Source organism: Lolium rigidum, chromosome 4 (assembly GCF_022539505.1).
Source record: "Lolium rigidum isolate FL_2022 chromosome 4, APGP_CSIRO_Lrig_0.1, whole genome shotgun sequence".
Lineage (NCBI taxonomy): Eukaryota > Viridiplantae > Streptophyta > Magnoliopsida > Poales > Poaceae > Lolium > Lolium rigidum.
In genome coordinates, this window is record NC_061511.1 from 243094487 (window position 1) to 243110292 (window position 15806).

Sequence of the window (15806 nt, forward strand, 5' to 3'; positions counted from 1 at the left end):
CGAGTGTACTAGCATAGCAGTGCATAGCCCCTTTTGTCGCAATGCACCGAGCAGCGGTGCACTGCCTACCTGTTCGCCCACACACTGCTTTTTTGTTCTGTGTTTCACTGCCTTTTGTCGAAGTGCATCAGGCGGTGCACTGCCTAACTATTATGTTTTGTGTTGCACTGTGTGCGTTGCGTGCGTCAATAGGCAAGGCACAGCCTTCTAATATGTAGTCCACCGAGTCGGTAGGCAGTGCAATGACTCATTGCAGCGATCGGCAAGGCGCTGCATCGGTAGCCAGGGCATTGCAGCTCTACCTGGGCATGGGAAGCCCGGCCCGAACGGCCCGACCCGACCCGGCCCGAAAATCCCGGCCGGCCGGCTTTTCTCTCTATCGGGCCGGCTCGGCCATCATTCTTCAGCCCGTAATTATATCGGGCCGGCTCGAGCTACGAAAAAGGAAATTACCATTAGATCGGGCCGGGCCGTCGGGCCAGCCCGGAAAAATCGGGCTTTTCGGCCGCGGCCGGACTCGGCCAAAATTTGCTGAAAGTTGGTCGGGCCGGGCCGGGCTCGGGCCAAGGATTTCCCGTCGGGCTTTTTTCGGGCCAGCCCGAAGCCCGGCCCGGCCCGAGAAATGCCCAGGAAGAATTGCAGCGATCGGCAAGGCGCTGCATCGGTAGCCAGGGCATTGCAGCGATCGGCAAGGCGCTGCATCGGTAGCCAGGGCATTGCAGCGATCGGCAATGCGTTGCATCGGTAGCCAGGGCATTGCATCGATCGTCAAGGCCACGTCAACGTAGTGCATTGCATCGGTAGCGGTAGACAGGGCATTGCCTTCTCGTAAGTAGTGCACTGTGTCGGTTGCGTCGGTAGGCAACTGCTGCCTCGGGTAATCGTGCACTGCGTCGGTAGGAAGGGCGCTGCCTTCTCGTAAGCAGTGCGCTACGTCAGCTGCCTCGGTAGGCAAGGCACTGCCTTCTCGTAAGCAGTGCACTACGTCGGTTGCGTTGGTAGGCAAGGCACTAATGCCTCGGGTAACATTGCGTCAACGTAGTTCATTGCATCGATAGTCAGGGCATTGCAGCGATCGTCAAGGCACTGCATTGGTAGCCAGGGCACTGCATCAATCAAGGCATTGCATTGATCGTCAAGGCACTGTTGGCTCAGGTAACGGGTGCACTACGTCACTGCATTGGTAGGCAAGGCATTGCCTTCGTATCGGTTGCGTCGGTAGGCAACTGCTGCCTCGGGTAACCGTGCACTGCATCGGTAGGCAAGGCACAATTTTGCACTTGACTACTTGTACATGTGTTGTTTTACTTGAATAGTACAAAGCGCACACGAGGCGGGTGAGTGCAAGCGCGACAAAGCATCGCATGCGTCGAGCAACCCGAGCTAGGATGGTATGCTATTGTGTGACGCGTAGCGTCATGCCTGCACCGCCGCAATCGGGCCGGTCGCGCGGTAAGGGCACGATCTCCCTAGTCGTGCTCATCTCTCTCAATCAAAATTCAAAACGCAATAGGTTATGTAGACATTGCATTTAAGATGATACTTCACCAAACGGAATGGATAACAACGACATTGCACTTCAAACAGATTGAACAATATAAATTCATTGCCAAAGGAAGTCCACGGTTCTCGATAGGAAATCCCGTGGAGAACTAACCATAGTGATCAGAGATCTTGACAGGCACTAGGAAGAAGTCATTGTCCACCTCCATGGTGTCCTTCCCTCCTGCGATCACCTCCTTCCGCATCTTGGACAAGCGGGGATCATCGGAGTCCCCAATCTCCATCTCCAGCACTCCGTCCTTGAACAGCTTCACACAAACCTCGTTCATCTGGAACGCCTCAAAGTGCACGTCCCCGGAGTCGCCGTCCCCGACCTCCACCTTCACCACGGCGGTGATCCACTCCAGGACCCCGCCCTCCGCCTGCAGATAAGCGGCCTGAACCACCTCGTGGTTGGACATGGCGTACTCGCCCGTCTCGCTGGCCTTCCTCCCGACCGTATGCGTGAACACCAGCCCCACCCGACGCATCCCAAGCCCATCGATGATCGCATCTACGCGGGGCCTTGGTGAGCGATCCGGCATCGTTGTACGTCTCCGCCTACACCACACTCACCACGTTTGCGTGCTCCGCCGGCTTATCATCCGCTAGCTTCGTCGTCACATCCTGCGCACGTATTATACAAATCAAACGGCATATCTAGCTAACCGAAGGGAACGAATGAGCATACAACGTACATGTCAAGCGCGTAATAAGGTACGTACCGTGAGCACGTCGCCGATGGTGATCTTGTCCTCGTCGCGCTCGGCCCAGGCGTTGGCGCTGGCTGCCGCCCACGCCTAGTCGGCGGCCTCCTCCACGGGCCACTTGCCAGTGGAGAGCGCCGCCGCCTCCATCGCCTTGCTGATCGTCACCTTGGCCGTACCCTATCCTCCTCGGCGACCTGCTAGTGGTGCGGCTGCTCCATCATCGTCTGGTCAGCCACAGAGTAATACCCGACGACCTGCCCCGCGATGAACTCTGTGACAACACGGCCACCAGGCACGGCGGTCTGGGTGACGGTGATGCCCTTCGTGGTGGCGGCGAAGCTGGCATGGCCGGCGTGCACGGCGACGACGCCTTGGTCGTAGGCGCCTAGGCAGTACACTTCGTCAGTTGGCAAGGCACTGCATCAGTAGCCAGGGCATTGCAGCGATCGGCAAGGCACTGCATCGGTAGACAGGGCATTGCAGCGATCGGCAAAGCACTGCATCGGTAGCCAGGGCATTGCAGCGATCGCAAGGCACTGCATCGGTAGCCAGGGCATTGCAGCGATAGGCAAGGCACTGCATCGGTAGCCAGGGCATTGCATCGATCGTCAAGGCAGTGCATCGGTAGCCAGGGCGTTGCATCGATCGTCAAGGCATTGCTACCTCGGGTAGCAGGTGCACTGCGTCAACATAGTGCACTGCATCGGTAGGCAGGGCATTGCCTTCTCGTAAGCAATGCACAGTGTCGGTTGCGGCGGTAGGCAACTGCTGCCTCAGGTAACAATGCACTGCATCGGTAGGAAGGGCACTGCCTTCTCGTAAGTAATGCACTGCATCAACTGCGTCGGTAGGCAAGGCACTACCTTCTCCTAAGCAGTGCACTGCGTCGGCTGCGTCGGTAGGCAAGGCACTACCTTCTCCTAAGCAGTGCACTGCGTCGGTTGCGTCGGTAGGCAAGGCAGTGTTGTCTCGGGTCATCGATAGCCAAGGCATTGCAGCGATTATCAAGGCACTGCATCGGTAGCCAGGGTGTTGCATCGATCGTCAAGGCACTGCATCGGTAGCCAGGGCGTTGCATCGATCGTCAAGGCACTGCCTCCAATAACTGGTGCACTGCGTCAACGTAGTGCACTACATCGGTAGGCAAGGCACTGCCTTATCCTAAGCAGTGCACTGTGTTGGTAGCGTCGGTAGGCAACTGCTGCCTCGGGCAACCGTGCACTGCGTCGGGAGGAAGGGCACTGCCTTCTCGTAAGCATGCACTGCGTCGGTTGCGTCGGTAGGCATGGCACAATTTTGCACTTGACTACTTGTACAGGTGTTGTTTTACTTGAATAGTACAAAGCGCACACGAGGCGGGTGAGTGCAAGCGCGACAAGGCATCGCATGTGCCGAGCAACCCGAGCTAGGATGGTATGCTATTGTGCGACGCGTAGCGTCATGTCTGCACCGCCGCACTCAGGCCGGTCGCACGGTAAGGGCACGATCTCCCTTAGTCGTGCTCATCTCTCAATCAAAATTTAAAACGCAATGGGTTATGTAGACATTGCATTTAAGATGATACTTCACCAAACGGAATGGATAACAACATTGCACTTCAAACAGATTGAACAATATAAATTCATTGCCAAAGTACACGGTTCTCAATAGGAAATCCCGTGGAGAACGGACCCTAGTGATCAGAGATCTTTACAGGCACTAGGAAGAAGTCATTGTCCATGGTGTCCTTCCCTCCTGCGATCACCTACTTCCGCATCTTGGACAGGCGGGGATCGTCGGAGTCCCCAATCTCCGTCTCCAGCACTCCGTCCTTGAACAGCTTCACGCATACCTCGTTCATCTGGAACGCCTCAAAGTGCACGTCCCCGGAGTCGTCGTCCCGGACCTCCACCTTCACCACGGCGGTGACCCACTCCGGGACCCCGCCCTCCGCCTGCAGCTAAGCGGCCTGAACCACCTCATGGTTGGACATGGTGTACTCGCCCGTCTCGTTGGCCTTCCTCCCAACCGTATGCGTGAACACCAGCCCCACCCGACGCATCCGAAGCCCATCGATGATCGCATCTACACGAGGCCTTGGTGAGCGACCCGTCATCGTTGTACGTCTCCGCCTGCACCACACTCACCACGTTTGCGTGCTCCGCCGACTTGTCGTCCGCCAGCTTCGTCGTCATGTCCTGCGCACGTATTATACAAATCAAACAGCCTATCTAGCTAACCGAAGGGAACAAATGAGCATACAATTTACATGCCGCGCGCGTAATAAGGTACGTACCGTGAGGACGTTGCCTTCTCGTAAGCACTGCACAGTGTCGATTGCGTCGGTAGGCAGGGCGTTGCCTTCTCGTAAGTAATGCACATTGTCGGTTGCGTCGGTAGGCAACTGCTGCCTCAGGTAACAGTGCACTACATCGGTAGGAAGGGCACTGCCTTCTCGTAAGCAGTGCACTGCGTCGGCTGCGTCAGTAGGCAAGGCACTGTTGTCTCGGGTCATCGATAGCCAGGGCATTGCAGCGATCATCAAGGCACTGCATCGGTAGCTAGGCATTGCATCGATCATCAAGGCACTGCATCCGTAGCCAGGGCATTGCATCGATCGTCAAGGCACTGCCTCGCCTCGCCTCTGCATCGGTAGGCAAGGCACTGCCTTCTCGTAAGCAGTGCATTGTGTCGGCTGCATCGGTAGGCAACTACTGCCTTAGATAATCGTACACTGCGTCGGTAGGAAGTGCACTGCCTTCTCGTTAGCAGTGCACTGCGTCGGTTGGGTCGATAGGCAAGGCACAATTTTGCACTTGACTACTTGTACATGTGTTGTTTTACTTGAATAGTACAAAGCGCACACGAGGCAGGTGGGTGCAAGCGTGGCAAGGTATCACATGTGCCGAGCAACCCGAGCTAGGATGGTATGCTATTATGGACGCATTGGCGTCATGCCAGCACCGTCGCACGGTAAGGGAACACTCTCCCTAGTAAGTTGGCAAGGCACTGCATCGGTAGCCAGGGCATTGCAGCGATCGGCAAGGCACTGCATCAGTAGCAAGGGCATTGCAGCGATCGGCAAGGCACTGCATATCGGTAGCCAGGGCATTGTAGCGATCGGCAAGGCACTGCATCGGTAGCTAGGGCATTGCAGCGATCGGCAAGGCACTGCATCGGTAGCCAGGGCATTGCAACGATAGGCAAGGCACTGCATCGGTAGCCAGGGCATTGCATCGATCGTCAAGGCACTGCTACCTCGGGTAACAGGTGAACTGCGTCAACATAGTGCACTGCATCGGTAGGTAGGGCATTGCCTTCTCGTAAGCAATGCACAGTGTCGGTTGCGTCGGTAAGCAACTGCTGCCTTAGGTAACAGTGCACTGCATCAGTAGGAAGGGAACTGCCTTCTCGTAAGCATGCACTGCGTCGGCTGCGTCGGTAGGCAAGGCACTGTTGTCTCAGGTCATCGATAGCCAGGGCATTGCAACGATCATCAAGGCACTGCATCGGTAGCTAGGGCATTGCATCGATCATCAAGGCACTGCATCCGTAGCCAGGGCATTGCATCGATCGTCAAGGCAGTGCCTCGCCTATTTCATGAAGTTATATAGTGTCCGACCCCTAAACTACATACTTCTGAATTTGGGTACGAAAGTACGTGCACCCTCTTTGAGGTACGGAAATACTAAATACGCAGTGCATTGTGTCGGCTGCATCGGTAGGCAACTACTGCCTTAGATAATCGTACACTGTGTCGATCGGAAGGGCACTGCCTTCTCGTAGCAGTGCACTGCGTCGGTTGGGTCAATAGGCAAGGCACAATTTTGCACTTTACTACTTGTACATGTGTTGTTTTACTTGAATAGTACAAAGCGCACACGAGGCGGGTGGGTGCAAGCGTGGCAAGGTATCACATGTGCCGAGCAACCCGAGCTAGGATGGTATGCTATTGTGCGACGCGTTGGCGTCATGCCGCAGCCGTCGCACGGTAAGGGAACACTCTCCCTAGTCGGTTGGCAAGGCACTTCATCGGTAGCCAGGGCATTGCAGCGATCGGCAACGCACTGCATATCGGTAGCCAGGGCATTGCAGCGATCAGCAAGGCACTGCATCGGTAGCCAGGGCATTGCAGCGATAGGCAAGGCACTGCATCGGTAGCCAGGGCATTGCATCGATCGTCAAGGCACTGCTGCCTAGGGTAACAGGTGAACTGCGTCAACATAGTGCACTGCATCGGTAGGCAGGGCATTGCCTTCTCGTAAGCAATGCACAATGTCGGTTGCGTCGGTAGGCAACTGCTGCCTCAGGTAACAGTGCACTGCATCGGTAGGAAGGGCACTGCCTTCTCGTAAGCAGTGCACTGCGTCGGTTGCGTCGGTAGGCAAGGCACTGTTGTCTCAGGTCATCGATAGCCAGGGCATTGCAGCGATCATCAAGGCACTGCATCGGTAGCTAGGGCATTGCATCGAGCATCAAGGCACTGCATCCGTAGCCAGGGCATTGCATCGATCGTCAAGGCACTGCCTCGCCTCGCCTCTGCATCGGTAGGCAAGGCACTGCCTTCTCGTAAGCAGTGCATTGTGTCGGATGCATCGGTAGGCAACTACTGCCTTAGATAATCGTACACTGTGTCGGTCGGAAGGGCACTGCCTTCTCGTTAGCAGTGCACTGCGTTGGTTGGGTCGATAGGCAAGGCACAATTTTGCACTTGACTACTTGTACATGTGTTGTTTTACTTGAATAGTACAAAGCGCACACGAGGCGGGTGGGTGCAAGCGTGGCAAGGTATCACATGTGCCGAGCAACCCGAGCTAGGATGGTATGCTATTGTGCGACGCGTTGGCGTCATGCCAGCACCGTCGCACGGTAAGGGAACACTCTCCCTAGTCAGTTGGCAAGGCACTGCATCGGTAGCAGGGCATTGCAGCGATCGGCAAGGCACTGCATCGGTAGCCAGGGCATTGCAGCGATCGGCAAGGCACCAGACGGTAGCTGCGGCATTGCAGCGATCGGCAAGGCACTGCATATCGGTAGCCAGGGCATTGCAGCGATCGGCAAAGCACTGCATCGGTAGCTAGGGCATTGCAACGATAGGCAAGGCACTGCATCGGTAGCTAGGGCATTGCATCGATCACCAAGGCACTGCTGCCTCGGGTAACAGGTGAACTGCGTCAACATAGTGCACTGCATCGGTAGGCAGGGCATTGCCTTCTCGTAAGCAATGCACAATGTCGGTTGCATCGGTAGGCAACTGCTGCCTTAGGTAACAGTGCACTGCATCGGTAGGAAGGGCACTGCCTTCTCGTAAGCAGTGCACTGCGTCGGCTGCGTCGGTAGGCAAGGCACATCGATAGCCAGGGCATTGCAGCGATCATCAAGGCACTGCATCGGTAGCTAGGGCATTACATCGATCATCAAGGCACTGCATCCGTAGCCAGGGCATTGCATCGATCGTCAAGGCAGTGCCTCGCCTATTTCATGAAGTTATATAGTGTCCAACCCCTAAACTACATACTTCTGAATTTGGGTACGAAAGTACGTGCACCCTCTTTGAGGTACGGAAATACGAAATACGCAGTGCATTGTGTCGGCTGCATCGGTAGGCAACTACTGCCTTAGATAATCGTACACTGTGTCGGTCGAAAGGGCACTGCCTTCTCGTTAGCAGTGCACTGCGTTGGTTGGGTCGATAGGCAAGGCACAATTTTGCACTTGACTACTTGTACATGTGTTGTTTTACTTGAATAGTACAAATCGCACACGAGACGGGTGGGTGCAAGCGTGGCAAGGTATCACATGTGCCGAGCAACCCGAGCTAGGATGGTATGCCATTGTGCGACGCGTTGGCGTCATGCCAGCACCGTCGCACGGTAAGGGAACACTCTCCCTAGTCAGTTGGCAAGGCACTGCATCGGTAGCATCGGTAGCAGGGCATTGCAGCGATCGGCAAGGCACCGCATCGGTAGCCAGGGCATTGCAGCGATCGGCAAGGCACTGCATCGGTAGCCAGGGCATTGCAGCGATCGGCAAGGCACTGCATCGGTAGCCAGGGCATTGCAGCGATCGGCAAGGCACTGCATCGGTAGCTAGGGCATTGCATCGATCGCCAAGGCACTGCTGCCTCGGGTAACAGGTGAACTGCGTCAACATAGTGCACTGCATCGGTAGGCAGGGCATTGCCTTCTCGTAAGCAATGCACAATGTCGGTTGCGTCGGTAGGCAACTGCTGCCTCAGGTAACAGTGCACTGCATCGGTAGGAAGGGCACTGCCTTCTCGTAAGCAGGGCACTGCGTCGGCTGCGTCGGTAGGCAAGGCACTGTTGTCTCAGGTCATCGATAGCAAGGGCATTGCAACGATCAACAAGGTACTGCATCGGTAGCTAGGGCATTGCATCGATCATCAAGGCATTGCATCCGTAGCCAGGGCATTGCATCGATCGTCAAGGCACTGCCTGCCGCCTCGCATCGGTAGGCAAGGCACCGCCTTCTCGTAAGCGATGCATTGTGTCGATCGCATCGGTAGGCAACTATCGCCTTAGATAATCGTACACTCGCGTCGGTAGGAAGGGCACTCGCCTTCTCGTTAGCGATGCACATCGCGTCGGTTGGGTCGATAGGCAAGGCACAATTTTGCACTTGACTACTTGTACATGTGTTGTTTTACTTGAATAGTACAAAGCGCACACGAGGCGGGTGGGTGCAAGCGCGGCAAGGTATCACATGTGCCGAGCAACCCGAGCTAGGATGGTATGCTATTGTGCGACGCGTTGGCGTCATGCTAGCACCATCGCACGGTAAGGGAACACTCTCCCTAGTCGTGCTCATCTCCCTCAATCAAAATTCAAAAGGCAATGGGTTATGTAGACATTGCGTTTAAGATGATACTTCACCAAACAGAATGGATAACAACACATTGCACTTCAAACAGATTGAACAATATAATACTATCACTCCATATACTAACCGCACATGCGAGTTAAGATTCTAGATCTGCTGCAGCAGACATTATTTCATCTACAGACAGACATCAAATTCACCATATTAAGTACTACTACAGAGTCTAGACTAAGTCTACAAACCAGCCAGGGTCATGCAACAGAATACCTTACTAGGAAATATCTACTATGCCCACAAAAACTGATCGGGTCTAACAACATTGCACTGTAGATTGATCACATTGGAAAGGCATCTGGCTGAAACCCCATGTCTATGGTGGTGTAGCTCATAATTTGGATCTCATTTCATACGATGCTTATCAACATATGCCTGTGAGGAAAGAAATAGACAGGAATCAATCATAGGAAGATTAACGGTTGTGTGTGTCATTGAAGTGCATATTCAAGTTTTACCTTCACAAGTTTTTCAATCTTTGTTCCAGCCATGGTTATATAATCAGTTATCAATTCTTTAGTAGCTGGTACTTGATGCAGCTCAACTGAAGCAAGAACTTTATCGACGGATTTTTTCACTATCAGTTTATGAGCATCTTTGTTCAGATTGCCTTCTTTCCAAAATGGTTTCAGCAACTCCTTCACATGTTCTGCCAAATGAAAACGAAAATCTCTTGTTTTCTCAGTAATTGCTGCATCTTCTCTTTCAGAAGCTTTCACCATAGTATCACCATCCAGACCAGAGCGTTCCCTATCAGGTGCAACAAGGCCTGCAAACTCATTTGACCCTTTGGCTGACATGTTCCTTGCCAACTTGTCATCGTAATTCATTGGCTTGTTGGTATCTCCATCTATAACAACATTCCCAGTAGTGTGCTGACTTGAAGTGCTGCAAGATATGTTCGAGGACTTGAGAATATTAATACCTTTAACTTTGGAAAGATCCATACTGTCAACAAGCGGGTCATATTGACTATATGAAGGTGATGTGCTGCCAGGAAAATCAACAAGAGGTACAAAAGGCACTGAAGTTATCCAAGGCTCGTCCTTGATTGGGGAAAGTTGCCCAGGTTGAGGTGAACTGCTTCCAAGTAAAGCAGGCCTAGATGTACCACAGCCCTTGTCAAATATAACATCTTTATGGAGACCAACCTTCTCGATACCAGGTGTTAACTGATGGAGGGATGGCATTCCTAGGTGAGCAGTTGCTCGGAAAGGTTGACTACCCAGGGAATAATCAGAGCTATTGTGGACCGGATTTCTGAACCCTGTTATACCATTTGAACTGTATGAGGCAAGGCTTGACCTTTGGAGATAGTCAGACTGTCGATACCGATAATCAGGATGTACCGGGTGCACTTCAAGGTAAGTTCCTGATATATGAGAATCACTTAGGCTGCTTGCTTTGGCAGCATCTGACAGCAGCTTTCCTCCATCTAAATGCAATCTGGGTAAGGTTCCCCTACAATCGAAGTAGCTATCAGAAGGCAAACTAGCATGGCGTCCCATGAAGTAAGGTTCATGATTCTTCTCTTGAACTATTGGGATCTGCACCAGCTCATTTACAGGAGGGGTAGGCTTTGCAGTCCATAAATCATCAGTTCTGCAAGACCTCTCTTCTGAAACCTTAGGAGTCGGCGAGTTATGTGCCACCACCCTATGATCTTCGCCATAAGAATGAATGAGGGTCCTATATAGCCCATGTTTCGACGAAGCAGCAAAGTTCTCGAAGTGTGGATCTTTCAAATTGGATGAACCTTGTGCTTCAGATCCTTCTTCAGACCCTGAGCACGGATGGGAGCAACCAGAAGTCCTTAGATTTACGGAGCAATCAAAAGTTTGTGGCTGCAAGATATTTTTAAAGATTATCCTATATAAAAAGCTCATACCTCTATGTTTTCCAGTACCAACTGGTGCAAGTGAACCAGCCTTTTCTTCTTCACTCCGCAGGTTACCAAAACCAGGACCCTCTCTTTCATGACGAAAAGCGCACTTCTTTCCTCTCTTGCAATGGCCTTGAGCGTAAAAGGTACATATAGGGGTTTTGGTTTTGCTCCTCAGATCTCCAACAGGAGATGAGCTACTAAATCTAGGTTGTAAAATAGGTTTAGTGAATTAGTGAACCAAATGATTGTTTAAGTAAGTAAAAGAGTGGCAAACACGACAGAAAAGATGGAAATACTGTTCGAAGGTTTAAAATTCCTAGTGCACACAAGAGCAGCAAGAATAATGGATGTACCTCAAAGCATTGGAATCTGGCAGTTTCTGTGATCCATGTGTATCATGCAGATAAAGACCTCCTGTTTTAGAAGTAGCTTCAATATCAGGACGTAGAAGATTGCCATTGGCAGCTTTCTTCAGAAATTTGACATTGTTATGAGGCTGCAGTGTTGGTTTCTTCTCAGCAGTAGTCACTCCAATAAAACCTAAATAATGTATGTTTACTATAAGATCCAAGTTGCAACATATACAACATATTCATCACACTGATCTTTAGAGAAGAATTCTACCTATATTCACCTATTTGTGTTACCCATTCTATATTCTACCAGTCAGCTAAAACACTTAAATCTCAAACAAACTGTTCACCACTCCAAATAGCTGAATCCCGATACTGTTGACCATCTCACCTAAAGGATTTTTTCATTCCAGCAGGCTGCAAAGCAGCTATACCATTACATAAATCAAATCACTGACTGAGAATCGTTCAGCGCAAGAATTCCCATGTAAGAAACAAAACTTGATTTAATATCCTTATGATTGGCTCCAGAACCAACTAATGTCGACTCTTGACTTTGGGATTTCAGTCATTCAGTGTTTATTTCCAGTTTTAACGAAGCACAGAAGCTGAAACGCTTTAATTTTCAGGAAATTTGAGTTTTGAGCAAACAATAAATGGACACAGGCGATAGTTTAATCACAGGATATTGGATATAATAGTCCCAGATAAAAACAGTGTAGGGTATTAACTCGACCATGGCGGAACCAATGATGAGTAAATATGATCAAACTCGAAGGACAGGTCAAACAAACCAGTCAGTCATAGCTGATAGCATGATACAGGTCAAATTTGGTTTGTAAATGTTATGGATGTATTGGACAAGGACAGGAGCAGTAGTCACTTGGACAAGCTGTTTCTGGAGTTTGTGGAGTTCAAGTTGGCAAAAGAGTGATGGGACACAGGGAGTCCAAGTGAAAGGACAAGTACTTATTGCAACAACAGAAGGAAGAGAATTAGGAAAGGTTACAGGAAATTATAGGAAGACAACTTATTATATAATAGAAAGGTCTGCGGGGTCTAATTGAGCTAGGTCTTTCTTCCTCTTCTACTAAGGTTGACAACATTACACTTCACACTCTACAATTTTCATGATTCCATGACAAGTCTTTCCTGCTGTAAGGCGAAGGCCATAGGCTTGTCCATTTCATCCTTATATTTGTGAATCACGAGGTTAAGGCACAAACTAATCAAATGTACATCAAAATACTTCTCAAGACGGACCTATGACTCTTAACTTGCCATGCTTTCATACCAGTATCCAAGCCTGGCCAGTGGCCAACCTTACTCATCTGGAGCAACAAGTTGGACAGCCCTTCCTCAGAAGCAGTAATCACAAAATTAGCACAAGGGCGCATATTGCACCGAGAGGACACAGGACACTTCATCATATTTGCCAAATGGTCGATTTGAGGGGCAACCAAATACTCTTCGCTCCTACGAAGAAATTATCAAATTGAGGATTTGCCTCAACAATTGCCAAGTTAAGCCGTTGGTTAACGAAGCGATAAAAAAGGAATCTAAACCATTAAATCTTCCATGAAGGATGGGTTTTAAAGCCACTCATCTACACTTATGTCACGCAACGTCACAACCATTAAATCTGCCATGAAGGATGGGTTTTTAAACCACTCGTCTACACTTATGTCACGCAACGTCACAACCAACTGCCCTAGATCCACGCTATGGCGTAATCTAGACGATATATACACAAACGACAACAAACTGCCTCAAACACGATGACATATCACTTCACTGCAGTACTGCACAATGCTTGGCTCTACTATAGTAGAGCTGCATCAAGCTACCATCTAGTTGCTGCTATACTGCATCAGCTGCTACACCACGACAAACACGCTTTAGCTTGTCACTGTATGGCAACTAAGAGTACCTACAACATCATAAACACAGACCAATACAAGCCATCAAGTCAAACCACACTCAGCGGCAATGCTTCATCATAACCTATTTATCCAAACAGCGTAGCAGTGTCGGTACCATAAACACGCATGACAGGCTACTATAGCGCAAGCACAAAAGGCTCGGTTCGACAGCTCCAAACCCTACATAACTGGTATGTCGGATTTCTGGCCTCCTACCAGAAGCTCCAGACCCTACCCAGCACTCCTTCCACACAACCTAGCAAGTACCAATAATCAACCACATAAAAGGTGCGCCTTTTCTCTATTGGATCTCATATCCGCGTCTTGCCTACATAGATCTAGGCGTCTCAAAGCAATCACGCAGCACAACCAGAAGTACAAGCAGCATATGAAACCGAAAAAGCATGCATGTGGAGGACGATGGTTATACCGCAAGAGCCGTTGCCGATTGCCGCGTTCCTGGACCTCTTCAGCCCCACCGGCCGCCCCGCCGCCTCCTCCGGCGGCTCCATCTCCGCATCCGCGATCTCCTTCTTCCGCAACCCGCCGACGGGGCCGGAGGCGCTCGCCATCCGGAGGCTACGCTGCTGCCGCTGCTGTGGCGACGGCGATAGGGATTTGGTGGAAGGAGGGAGTGGCGGCGGCGATGTGCGTGGGTGGGGATGGGGGATTGGGGGCAAAACCTTGCCGGCCGCTTCAGTTACTTGGCCCTCGCCTGTCTGCTCTGTCTCGCACTTGGATCGCCACGGCAGCAAGTCGCCTCTATATATGGGGGCCTGCCTGCCGCGGTGCCGCCTGCGCCGCTTGGGTGTCCGTTACCCCAAATCCGGAGAACCCGGTGGTATATTTCGTAGCACAATCATGATTTCATCGATTGCCTATGACATGAAAAGACATGAAACACACAAATGAGTCAAGTCCTTTCAAAGACCGAGCACAACACAAACATTATGATTGTAGTTGTGTATACTTGCCCACACTGATTTAAGTTGGGTCTACAAATCACCATATTTCTCCTACTGTCGATTCTATATATACAAGGTTGTGCACATATGCAGGAATATCGAAGGATACGACTGATTTTTTGTTTGTTGAATCCGAATGTAGATCGGATAGTAGCGGATGCGGATTCGGATAAAGGTTAATTCTCGGAACATGTGGTACAATGTTGCCACCGTGAAAAGTGTAGTTGTCTACACACGTCCACAACATCCTCAAATATGGTCCACTGAAGGCTACACCGATGAAATTAAGATCAAACAAATCACCATGTACCTTTTCTTGCCGATTGTGCGTCTGCGATACAGCTGGTCCTCCTTTTTAGGAAGGATGGCATTGAATATTATGCTACCACATGAAGAGCGGGCATAGAGCTTATGATGTTAAGTGGTGTGTGGAGCTAGGATCGCCCATTGATATGATGAAAGGTAAAGCGTCGTCTCAAAGGTTTGCTAGGTTGATCAAATAAAGAACAGTGATATGAATTTTCCATGATACTTTGGGGTCGAGGGGACTCATTAGGGTTCCATCAGTGTCATGGCCCTCAAACTTGCAATAAAACATACTATATCCTATTTAGGTTAGTCCATATGTGTTAGAGATAGTCTAACACTTAATAACTTAAAATACCGTCGAAGTATATGTATGTACATGAACTAAAACGCATCCTATTCCTAAGAAATAATATTAAGCAATAATTTTCCTTGTGTATCATCCAAATCCGCACATAGTAGCATGTGATTGTGAGGCGACTAACAACTAGCTTGGAAGCTAGCACCCATCCCGGTCACGGTCATCCCCGTTGGACATGCAGGTAGGGCATGATATGAGGCACATGGACTACATGCTAGGCAAGCCACACACAAGAAAAGGCAATGTGAGTGTTACGTGTGCCACCCTGTGCTAGATCCTCACACTTTGTATTATCTAGGATTGTAGGAATCAAGGATACAATTGTCTCACTCGGAGGATGAATTCAACAAACGAGTTCCTAAGAAGGGAGAAGAGATGATTTCAGCTAGGGAAACTATTGTTTAGATTACTATTTGATGTTTATGACTGGCTGCAAATGTGGCTTGTATACCTTGCTTTACTCCCGAGTTGGGACAATGTTGCGCTCATGGGCTTGTTTTCTTGCAGCCTTATGTGGTTCTCTGATTTATGGGCTTCCCATGAACTCCTATTATTTTGGTGTCTAACCCAAGGAACATAAAAATCCTATTTTTCCTATTTATAATTTTAGGAACTTTTCAGAGGTTAGTTAATTTGGGAAAATATAGCGTCAATATTTTTGGATAGTAAAGAGTACGAGACGAAACCGGGAGCTGGAACCACAGGAGCGGAAATGGAGCCCCCATGACGCTCGCTCCTCCAACGTCCGAGCAACTTTAGTGATTCGTTGTTGGCTCCACCTTGACCTAAAATATACTACATATATCCTCGGTTTGGTACTTTTCTAAGAAAAATGGCTCTATGAGGTGAAAGAAAGATAGAAGTATAGGGATTTGTAGCAGAAAAAATC

At 50.3% G+C, this 15806-nt stretch overlaps 1 protein-coding gene across 9 annotated transcripts in view; it reads right to left on the reverse strand.

The window, feature by feature from the left end:
* The window catches only part of LOC124707414 (zinc finger CCCH domain-containing protein 36-like), a 26267-nt gene extending 12395 nt beyond the window's left edge, over positions 1-13872 (reverse strand). For 8 of the 9 annotated variants that reach the window (XM_047239068.1, XM_047239069.1, XM_047239065.1 and 5 more), the window contains exons 1-5: positions 13716-13872; positions 11364-11550; positions 11014-11213; positions 9584-10908; positions 9339-9500 (exon numbers count right to left, since the gene is read on the reverse strand). In XM_047239068.1, the coding sequence (XP_047095024.1) occupies positions 9471-9500; positions 9584-10908; positions 11014-11213; positions 11364-11550; positions 13716-13857 (1884 nt within the window). In that variant the 5' untranslated portion in view covers positions 13858-13872 and the 3' untranslated portion in view covers positions 9339-9470. Of the gene's footprint in view, positions 1-9198; positions 9249-9338; positions 9501-9583; positions 10909-11013; positions 11214-11363; positions 11551-13715 lie in introns of all 9 variants that reach the window. The other variant, XM_047239064.1, reaches the window with a different exon arrangement.
* Positions 13873-15806: the final 1934 nt, after the last annotated feature.